The 12,001-nt window shown below is 40.3% G+C and overlaps 1 protein-coding gene across 1 annotated transcript in view; it reads right to left on the bottom strand.

Annotated features, from left to right (window-relative positions):
- Positions 1-12,001, bottom strand: part of IFT172 (intraflagellar transport 172) — a gene marked incomplete in the record, with an annotated part of 949,422 nt that overhangs the window by 495,346 nt on the left and 442,075 nt on the right. Inside the window, 1 exon segment of the mRNA XM_053710932.1 lies at positions 10,671-10,851. Coding sequence (XP_053566907.1) covers positions 10,671-10,851 — 181 coding nt within the window.

The raw sequence follows: 12,001 nt of genomic DNA, 5'->3' as shown, positions 1-12,001 counted from the left end.
AGAATGGCCGAGAACAGCAAATGGATCTTAGTTACGTCCGCTAAGATCATACACAAACTCAGGTAGATTCTTCTTCTAATACTGCCTGAGAAGAAACAACACACTCCGGTGCTGTTTAAAACAACAAACTTTTGATTGAAGTAATAAAAAAAAAACTAAATTTAATAACCACAGTCCTCTCACACATCCTATCTATTAGTTAGGTGCAAGAGAATGACTGGGTGTGACGTAGAGGGGAGGAGCTATATAGCAGCTCTGCTTGGGTGATCCTCTTGCACTTCCTGTTAGGGAGGAGTTAATATCCCATAAGTAATGGATGACCCGTGGACTGACTACACTTAACAGGAGAAATAAATCATAATCTGATACTTGATCTTAAAGTAAACAGAAAAAATGAAGCAATAGCAACATCATCCAAATAAATCACAGGTCCAAGAAAAGTACCTGAAACTAAATAATTTTCCATAAATAAGATTTACAACAACCATCTAAAGGAAAATAAATACTATTTTGCTATAGAAACAATAGCATAATTAGTAGGAGTAGAGATAGCCCCAATAAATTGGAGAACCCTCAAAATTGAATTTAACTGCCGGCAAAGAATATAGTTTAAAACCTTTGAAGAAGGAATAAAATAAAATTCTCAGCCTATTCCATTCTCTAGTATGAGGAACTAGAAAAAAACCTCTGAAAACACAGAAGAATAAATAAGCAGAAATAGTGTTAGCTAGTCTTGAAAAAGAACTAGTTACCTTAATATCCAAAATAATCAACACCTTTTCAACAAAGAAGAAATGTACTTTAATAAAAAAATAAAATAAAAAAGTAGATTTGTTAGTGTCAATATCTGATGAAGAAAATTCTGAATGAGAAAAAACATCATCAGAGAAGGATAAATCAGTATGTTGTTGGTCATTTGAAACTTCAATAATTAAAAAAAGAAGTTTGAAAAAGACCTAAAAATTTTATTAGAAGGCACGATGTCAGACAAAGCCTTTAAAATAGAATAAAAAAAATATTCTTATAAATTTTCTAAATATTTCTTGTACATAAGATGTAAAAAGAATGGCAATATATAAAGCATAAATACTAATGGATTCTGCATGTAAAAGTTTAACATGATAACTTATTACAAACCATAGCTAAAGATAAACATTCATAACATTTAAAATAAATGAACTTAGCTTTGGTAGGACTGAACTCAGTCAACAGGAATCCCTTAGATTGTTTTGAAACAGGAACAGTGAAATCTTGCAATATGTAATAGAAAAAAACAATATTTAAAGCAAAATTATCAAATTCCTTAAATGACAGTTTCAGGAATGGGAAAAGAATGCAAAATAATAAGCTTCTAGAAACCAGAAGCAACAAAAAAGTGAGGTTTAAATAATGTGAGGAAAAAAAGTGGAACAAAAAATACGCCCACATTTTTTGGCGCCAAATATGACGCCCACATTATTGACGCTAAATACAACGCCCATATATTTGGCGCCAAGTATGACGCCACATCCTCTGATGTCAGAACCGACGCCCACATTTTTTGGCGCAAAAAAATGTCTGAATACACATGCGTCAAAAATGATGTTTAAACAGAATACAACTTCCGGCGTCAACTACGGCGCCGGAAATGACGAAATTTTTTGCGCCAAAAAAGTCTGCACCAAGAATGACGCAATAAAAAGAAACATTTTCTGCCCCCGCGAGCCTAACAGCACACAGGAAAAAATTATCAATTGAAAATTTTCAAGGTAAAGAAAAATAAATTGAATTAAAATGCATTATCCCAAATAATGAAACTGACAGTCTGGATTTTAAAGGAATACTGATTATCCTGAATCATGGCAAATATAAGTTTAAAGACATATATTTAGAACTTTACATAGAAAGTGCCCAACCATAGCTTAGAGTGTCATAATAAAATAAGACTTACTTACCCTAAGACACTCATCTACATATAGTAGACAGCCAAACCAGTACTGAAACGAGAATTAGTAGAGGTAATGGTATATAAGAGTATATCGTCGATCTGAAAAGGGAGGTAAGAGATGAATCTCTGCGACCGATAGAGAACCTATGAAATAGATCCCGTAGAAGGAGACCATTGAATTCAAATAGGCAATACTCTCTTCACATCCCTCTGACATTCACTGCACTCTGAGAGGAAAACCAGGCTTCAGCCTGCTGCGAAGCGCATATCAACGTAGAATCTAGCACAAACTTACTTCACCATCTCCATGGGAGGCAAAGTTTGTAAAACTGAATTGTGGGTGTGGCAAGGGGTGTATTTATAGGCATTTTAAGGTTTGGGAAACTTTGCCCCTCCTGGTAGGAATGTATATCCCATACGTCACTAGCTCATGGACTCTTGCTAATTACATGAAAGAAAAAGATAATATCCTAGGAATCCTGACCTTACTCCATGAGTAACCCTTGGATTCACACCAATAAAGATATCTACGCCATACCTTATGGTAAATTTTCCTGGTGACAGGCTTTCGTGCCCGTATTAAGGTATCAATAACTGACTCGGAGAAGCCACGCTTTGATAAAATCAAGCGTTCAATCTCTAGGCAGTCAGCCGCAGAGAAATTAGATTTGGATGGTTGGAAGGACCCTGAAGTAGAAGGTCCTGTCTCAGAGGCAGAGACCATGGTGGAAAGGATGACATGTCCACTAGATCTGCATACCAGGTCCTGCGTGGCCATGCAGGTGCTATCAGAATCACAGATGCTCTCTCCTGCTTGATCTTGGCAATCAGTCGAGGGAGCAGAGGAAATGGTGGAAACACATAAGCCAGGTTGAAAGAGCATCTATCAGTGTCGCCTTGGGATCCCTGGACCTGGATCCGTAACACGGAAGCTTGGCGTTCTGGCGAGACGCCATGAGATCCAGTTCTGGTTTGCCCCAACGATGAATCAGTTGTGCAAATACCTCCGGATGGAGTTCCCACTCTCCCGGATGAAAAGTCTGACGACTTAGAAAATCCGCCTCCCAGTGCTCTACACCTGGGATATGGATAGCTGATAGGTGGCAAGAGTGAATCTCTGCCCAGCAAATTATTTTTGAAACTTCTAACATCTCTAGGGAACTTCTTGTTCCCCCTTGATGGTTGATGTAAGCTACAGTCGTGATGTTGTCCGACTGAAATCTGATGTACCTCAGAGTTGCTAACTGAGGCCAAGCCTGAAGAGCCTTGAATATCGCTCTTAGTTCCAGAATATTTATTGGAAGGAGACACTCCTCCGGAGTCCACGATCCCTGAGCCTTCAGGGAGTTCCAGACTGCACCCCAACCTAGAAGGCTGGCATTTGTTGTTACAATTGTCCAATCTGGCCTGCGAAAGGTCATACCTTTGGACAGATGGACCCGAGATAGCTACCAGGGAAAAGAATCCCTGGTCTCTTGGTCCAGATTCAGTTGAGGGGACAAATCTGTGTAATCCCCGCTCCACTGACTGAGCATGCATAGTTGCAGCGGTCTGAGATGTAAGCGTGCAAACGGCACTATGTCCATTGCCGCTACCATTAAGCCGATTACTTCCATACACTGAGTCACCGAAGGGCGCGGAATGGAATGAAGAACCCGGCAGGAATTTAGAAGCTTTGATAACCTGGACTCCGTCAGGTGAATTTTCATTTCTATAGAATCTATCAGAGTCCCTAGAAAGGAAACTCTTGTGAGTGGGGATAGAGAACTCTTTTCCTCGTTCACTTTCCACCCATGCAACCTCAGAAATGCCAGTACTACGTCCGTATGAGACTTGGCAATTTGGAAGTTTGACGCCTGTATCAGGATGTCGTCTAAATAATGGTCTACTGCAATGCCCCGCGGCCTTAGGACCGCCATAAGCGACCCTAGAACCTTTGGATTAGCTACAGCCCCAAGAATCTTTACAAAGGGAAGAGCTACAACTGGTAATGCCTGTCTTGAAAGGCAAACCTGAGAAACCGATGATAATCTTTGTGTATCGGAATGTGAAGATAAGCATCCTTTAGATCCACTGTAGTCATATATTGACCCTCCTGGATCAGTGGTAGGATGGTACGAATAGTTTCCATCTTAAACGACGGAACTTTGAGGAATTTGTTTAAGATCTTTAGATCCAAAATTGGTCTGAAGGTTCCCTCTTTTTTGAGAACCACAAACAGATTTGAGTAAAAACCCTGTTCCTGTTCACTCCCATAACTAGGAGGTCTCGTACACAGTGTAAGAATGCCTCTCTCTTTATCTGGTGTGCAGATAATTGTGAAAGGTGAAATCTCCCTTTTGGGGGGGAAGATTTGAAGTCCAGAAGATATCCCTGGGATATAATTTCCAACGCCCAGGGATCCTGAACATCTCTTGCCCACGCCTGGGCGAAGAGTGAAAGTCTGCCCCCTACTAGATCCGTTACCGGGTAGGGGGCCGTTCCTTCATGCTGTCTTAGAGGTAGCAGCAGGCTTTTTTGACCTGCTTACCTTTTTTCCAGGTCTGGTTTGGTCTCCAGACCGTCTTAGATTGAGCAAAAGTTCCCTCTTGTTTATTATTAGAGGAAGTTGATGCCGCACCTGCCTTGAAGTTTTGAAAGGCACGAAAATTAGACTGTTTGGCCCTAGATTTGGACCTGTCCTGAGGAAGGGCATGACCTTTTCCTCCAGTGATATCAGCAATAATCTCCTTCAAACCAGGCCCGAATAGTGTCTGCCCCTTGAAGGGAATGTTAAGTAGCTTAGATTTTGAAGTCACGTCAGCTGACCATGATTTAAGCCATAGCGCTCTGCGCGCCTGTATAGCAAAACCAGAATTCTTAGCCGTTAGTTTAGTCAAATGAACAATGGCATCAGAAATAAAAGAATTGGCTAGCTTAAGTGCTCTAAGTTTGCCAAGTATGTCATCCAATGGAGTCGCTACCTGTAAAGCCTCTTCCAGAGACTCAAACCAGTACGCCGCAGCAGCAGTGACAGGGGCAATGCATGCAAGGGGCTGTAGGATAAAACCTTGTTGAAAAAATATTTTCTTAAGGTAACCTTCTAATTTTTTATCCATTGGATCTAAAAAAGCACAACTGTCCTCGACAGGGATAGTAGTACGCTTTGCTAGAGTAGAAACTGCTCCCTCCACCTTAGGGACTGTCTGCCATAAGTCCCGTGTGGTGGCGTCTATTGGAAACATTTTTCTAAAAATAGGAGGGGAAGAGAACGGCACACCTGGTCTATCCCATTCCTTATTAATAATTTTTGTAAACCTTTTAGGTATTGGAAAAACATCAGTACACACCGGCACTGCAAGTATTTATCCAGTCTACACAATTTCTCTGGCACTGCAATGGAATCACAATCATTCAGAGCAGCTAAAACCTCCCTAAGCAACACGCGGATGTGTACAAGCTTAAATTTAAATGTAGAAATATTAGAATCAGGTATCTTCCTGAATCATTAACATCACCCACAGACTGAAGCTCTCTTTCCTCAGCTTCTGCATATTGTGAGGCAGTATCAGACATGGTTCTTAAAGCATCAGTATGCTCTGCATTTTGTCTCACCCCAGAGCTATCTCGCTTACCTCTAAGTTCAGGTAGTCTGGCTAATACCGCTGACAGTGTATTATCCATGACTGCCGCCATGTCTTGTAAAGTAAACGCTATGGGCGCCCTAGATGTACTTGGCGCCATTTGAGCGTGAGTCCCTTAAGCGGTGGAGTCAAAGGGTCTGACACGTGGGGAAAGTTAGTCGGCATAACTTCCCCCTCGTCAGATTCCTCTGGTGATAAAATTTTTTAAAAGACAGAAAATGATCTTTATTGCCTAAAATGAAATCAGTACATTTGGTACACATTCTAAGAGGGGGTTCCACCATGGCTTTTAAACATAATGAACAAGGAGTTTATTCTATGTCAGACATGTTTATACAGACTAGCAATGAGACTAGCAAGATTGGAAAACACTTTAAATCAAGTTAACAAGCAAATATAAAAAACGGTACTGTGCCTTTAAGAGAAACAAATTTTGTCAGAATTTGAAAAACAGTGAAAAAATGCAGTAAATCAAACGAAATTTTTACAGTGTATGTAATAGACTAGCAGAGCATTGCACCCACTTGCAAATGGATGATTAACCCCTTAGTTCAAAAAACGGAGCAAAAAAATGAAATAGACGTTTTTTAACAGTCACAACCAACTGCCACAGCAAGCTGTAGCCCTACCTTCCCCAATAAACGACTTTGGAAAGCCTTTGGGCCCTTTAGAGATGTCCTATAGCATACAGGGGACTCCTGAGGGAAGCTGGATGTCACAGTTTGTAATTTTAACTGCACAAAAAAACGTTAAAATAGGCCCCTCCCACTCATACTTCAACAGTGGAAAGCCTCAGGAAACTGTTTCTAGGCAAAATTTAAACCAGCCATGTGGAAAAAACTAGGCCCCAATAAAGTTTTATCACCAAAGCATATATAATAACAATTAAACATGCCAGCAAACATTTTATATTGCAACATCATAAGGGTATTACCCCTGGGAGTAAGCATGATACCAGTCGTTATTAAATCACTGTATTCAAGCTTAACTTACATTAATCCGGTATCAGCAGCATTTTCTAGTGTTTTCCATCTCTAGAAAAAATTATAACTGCACATACCTGATAGCAGAATAAACTGCACGCCATTCTCTCGCTGAAGTTTTACCTCATCTGTGTAATCCCCTCAGACATATGTGAGAACAGCAATGGATCTTAGTTACAACCTGCTAAGATCATAGAAACCTCAGGCAGATTCTTCTTCTATTTACTGCCTGAGATAAAATAGCACAACTCCGGTACTATTTAAAAATAACAAACTTTTGATTGAAGATAAAAAAAACTAACTATATTTCACCACTCTCTCTTACTACCTCCATGCTTGTTGAGAGTTGCAAGAGAATGACTGGGTATGGCAGTTAGGGGAGGAGCTATATAACAGCTCTGCTGTGGGTGTCCTCTTGCAACTTCCTGTTGGGAATGAGAATATCCCACAAGTAATGGATGATCCGTAGACTGGATACACCTTACAAGAGAAAGAAAGAGAAAGCAAAGTTGACTTAGAAGTCATATCTGCATTCCAAGATTTAAGCCATAAAGCTCTTCTAGCTAAAATAGCTAAAGACATATACCTGACATCAATTCTAATGATATAAAAAATGGCATCACAAATAAAGTTATTAGCATGTTGAAGAAGTTTAACAATGCTATAAGCATTATGGTCTGACACTTGTTGCGCTAAAGCCTCCAACCAGAAAGCGGAAGCTGCAGCAACATCAGCCAAAGAAATAGCAGGTCTAAGAAGATTACCTGAACATAAATAAGCTCTCCTTAGAAAGGATTCAAGCTTCCTATCTAAAGGATCCTTAAAGGAAGTACTATACGTCGTAGGAATAGTAGTACGTTTAGCAAGAGTAGAGATAGCCCCATCAACTTTAGGGATTTTGTCCCAAAATTCTAATCTATCAGATGGCACAGGGTACAATTTCTTAAACCTTGGAGAAGGAGTAAATTAAGTACCCATACTATTCCATTCCCTAGAAATTACTTCTGAAATAGCATCAGGAACTGGAAAAACTTCTGGAATAACTACATGAGGTTTAAAAACTGAATTTAAACGCTTAATAGATTTAATATCAAGAGGACTAGACTCCTCCATATCTAATGCTATCAACAATTCTTTAAGTAAAGAACGAATAAACTCCATCTTAAATAAATATGAAGATTTATCAGTGTCAATATCTGAGGCAGAATCTTCTGAGCCAGATAGATCCTCATCAGAAACAGATAAGTCAGAATGATGGCGGTCACTTAAAAATTCATCTGAAATATGAGAAGTTTTACTGGAAGGAGGAATAACCGACAGAGCCTTCCTATTAGAATTAGAAACAAATTCTTTTACATTAACAGGGACATCCAGAACATTAGATGTTGAAGGAAAAAAAATAGGTAAAGGATTATTACTAATGGAGACACTATCTGCGTTAAATTTATCAAATTCCTTAAATGACAGTTTCAGGAATGGGAAAAGATGCAAAATAAACAAGCCTCTAGCAACCAGAAGCAATAAAAAAGTGAGACTTAAATAATGTGAAAAAAAGGTGGAGACCAGTATGACGCCCACATTATTGGCGGCAAGTACAACGCCCATATTTTTTGGCGCCAAGTATGACGCCACATCCTCTGACATCAAAAACGCCGGCCACATTTTTTGGCGCAAAAAAACGTCTGTACACAGATACGTCAAAAAAATGACGCAACCACGAACAAACTTCCGGCGTCAACTATGGCGCCGGAAATGACAAAATTTTGCGCCAAAAAAGTTCGCGCCAAGAATGACGCAATAAATTAAAGCATTTTCTGCCCCCGCAAGCCTAACAGCCTGCAGGGAAAAAAAGTAAATTTAAAAATTTTAAGGTAAGAAAAAATTATTTATTCATATGCATTATCCCAAATAATGAAACTGACAGTCTGAATGAAGGAATACTGATTATCCTGAATCATGGCAAATATAAGTTTAAACACATATATTTAGAACTTTACATATAACGTGCCCAACCATAGCTTAGAGTGTCATGAATAAAATAAGAATTACTTACCCCAGGACACTCATCTACATATAGTAGATAGCCAAACCAGTACTGAAACGAAAATCAGTAGAGGTAATGGTATATAAGAATATATAGTCGATCTGAAAAGGGAGGTAGGAGAAGAAATCTCTACGACCGATAACAGAGAACCTATGAAATATATCCCCTAGAGGAAGACCATTGTATTCAAATAGGCAATACTCTCTTCACATCCCTCTGACATTCACTGCACTCAGAGGAATACCGGGCTTCAGCATGCTGCGAAGCGCATATCAACGTAGAATCTAGCACAAACTTACTTCACCACCTCCATGGGAGGCAAAGTTTGTAAAACTGAATTGTGGGTGTGGTGAGGGGTGTATTTATAGGCATTTTGAGGTTTGGGAAACTTTGCCCCTCCTGGTAGGAATGTATATCCCATACGTCACTAGCTCATGGACTCTTGCTAATTACATGAAAGAAATGCAAATAGCATAGCCCTCTGACATAGAAAAAGGCAAGAAGCAAAAATCAATGGGGCAATAAATAATGAAAAAAATTTGGTGCCAATTTCGCGCCAAAAAAATTCTCGCGCTAAGAATGTCGCAATAAAGTGTAGCATTTGGCACACCCGCGAGCCTAAGTCAGCCCGCAATTTGAAACAAAGTAGTCAATTGAAAAAAAGACTAAACCCCAGGTAAGAAAAATATTTCTTAATATTTACTTTCCCCAAATATGAAACGGACAATCTGCAAAAGGAAATACATGAACCTGACTCATGGCAAATATCAGTACAATACATATATTTAGAACTTTATATAAATGCATAAAGTGCCAAACCATAGCTGAAGGTGTCTTAAGTAATAAAAACATACTTACCAAAAGACACCCATCCACATATAGCAGATAGCCAAACCAGTACTGAAACAGTTATCAGTAGAGGAAATGGTATATGAGAGTATATCGTCGATCTGAAAAGGGAGGTAGGAGAAGAAATCTCTACGATCGATAACAGAGACCCTATGAAATAGACCCCCGTTAGGGAAATCATCATATTCAAATAAGTGATACTCCCTTCACGTACCTCTGACATTCGCTGTACTCTGAGAGGAATCGGGCTTCAACAATGCTGAGAAGCGCATATCAACGTAGAAATCTTAGCACAAACTTACTTCACCACCTCCATAGGAGGCAAAGTTTGTAAAAACTGAATTGTGGGTGTGGTGAGGGGTGTATTTATAGGCATTTGAGGTTTGGGAAACTTTGCCTCTCCTGGTAGGATTGTATATCCCATATGTCACTAGCTCATGGACTCTTGCCAATTACATGAAAGAAATAGATCACCCGTGAGGAAAACCATTGCATTCAATAGGTGATACTCCCTTCAAAACCTTCTGACATTCGCTGTACTCTGAGAGGAAATCGGGCTTCAACAATGGTGAGAAGCGCATATCAACGTAGAAATCTTAGCACAAACTTACTTCACCACCTCCATAGGAGGCAAAGTTTGTAAAAACTGAATTGTGGGTGTGGTGAGGGGTGTATTTATAGGCATTTTGAGGTTTGGGAAACTTTGCCCCTCCTGGTAGTATTGTATATCCCATATGTCCCTAGCTCATGGACTTTTGTCAATTACATGAAAGAAATTCAGGTGTAGACTGTCCCTTTAAACATTTTCATGGTATTAGACACTACATCAGCATTATCCTGTAATAAGCAAACAGTAGGTGCCTCCATTACCGCTCTACTTAATAACAGCAGCAGCCTCTTATACAGCTCTACTTAGTAACAGCAGCAGCCTCCTATACTGCTCTACTTAGTGACAGCAGCAGCCACCTATACCGCTCTACTTAGTAACCGCAGCAGCCTCCTATACCGCTCTACTTAGTAAGAGCAGCAGCCTCCTATACCGCTCTACTAAGTAAGAGCAGCAGCCTCCTATACCGCTCTACTAAGTAAGAGCAGCAGCCTCCTATACCGCTCTACTTAGTGACAGCAGCAGCCTCCTATAGCGCTCTACTTAGTAACAATGAGAGCTACTCCAGTATGCCAAGTTTCACTGTCATAAAGAAAAGTCATAGAGCAATAATGCATTGCAAAAAGCAAGCCTGTACCTTGTAATGACGCACAGCCACTTCTGGTCTCTGGGCACGCAGTAATAAAGCTTCTGCCTTCTGATACTCCCTCTGTCCAAAAGCAAACCGTGCTTGTCCTTCCAGAACGTCGCCCACACTGTCTGGGTCATGCAGCTCTGCAACACGCTGGGCAGAATCCCAGTCTTGTTCATGGACATACCTATAGCATAAAAGACAGGAGATTAACATGAGAGTCAGAGAAAATATGATGTAATCAAAATCTGCTCTATATGTGCACAGGTGACAGACTATTGCCCTTTACTAACACAGAAACTGTCAGGCTCTACGTGTGACAGACACAGACTATTGCCCTTTACTAACACAGAAACTGTCAGGCTCTACTTGTGACTGAGACACAGACTATTGCCCCTTACTAACACAGAAACTGTCAGGCTCTACTTGTGACAGACACAGACTACTGCCCTTTACTAACACAGAAACTGTCAGGCTCTACTTGTGACTGAGACACAGATTACTGCCCTTTACTAACACAGAAACTGTCAGGCTCTACTTGTGACTGAGACACAGACTATTGCCCTTTACTAACACAGAAACTGTCAGGCTCTATGTGTGACTGAGACACAGACTATTGCCCTTTACTAACACAGAAACTGTCAGGCTCTACTTGTGACTGAGACACAAACTATTGCCCTTTACTAACACAGAAACTGTCAGGCTCTACTTGTGACAGACACAGACTACTGCCCTTTACTAACACAGAAACTGTCAGGCTCTACTTGTGACTGAGACACAGATTACTGCCCTTTACTAACACAGAAACTGTCAGGCTCTACTTGTGACTGAAACCCAGACTATTGCCCTTTACTAACACAGAAACTGTCAGGTTCTACGTGTGACTGAGACACAGACTATTGCCCTTTACTAACACAGAAACTGTCAGGCTCTACTTGTGACTGAGACACAAACTATTGCCCTTTACTAACACATAAACTGTCACGCTCTACGTGTGACTGAGACACAGACTATTACCTTTTACTAAACACAGAAACTGTCAGGCTCTATGTGATTGAGACACAGACTATTGCCCTTTACTAACACAGAAACTGTCAGGCTCTACGTGTGACTGAGACACAGACTATTACCTTTTACTAAACACAGAAACTGTCAGGCTCTATGTGATTGAGACACAGACTATTGCCCTTTACTAACACAGAAACTGTCAGGTTCTACGTGTGACTGAGACACAGACTATTGCCCTTTCTTTACTAACACAGAAACTGTCAGGTTCTACGTGTGACTGAGACACAGACTATTGCCCTTTACTAACACAGAAACTGTCAGGCTCTACT

This window comes from Bombina bombina, chromosome 4, assembly GCF_027579735.1.
Source record: "Bombina bombina isolate aBomBom1 chromosome 4, aBomBom1.pri, whole genome shotgun sequence".
Taxonomy (NCBI): domain Eukaryota; kingdom Metazoa; phylum Chordata; class Amphibia; order Anura; family Bombinatoridae; genus Bombina; species Bombina bombina.
This window is presented reverse-complemented; position numbering and strand designations above follow the sequence as displayed.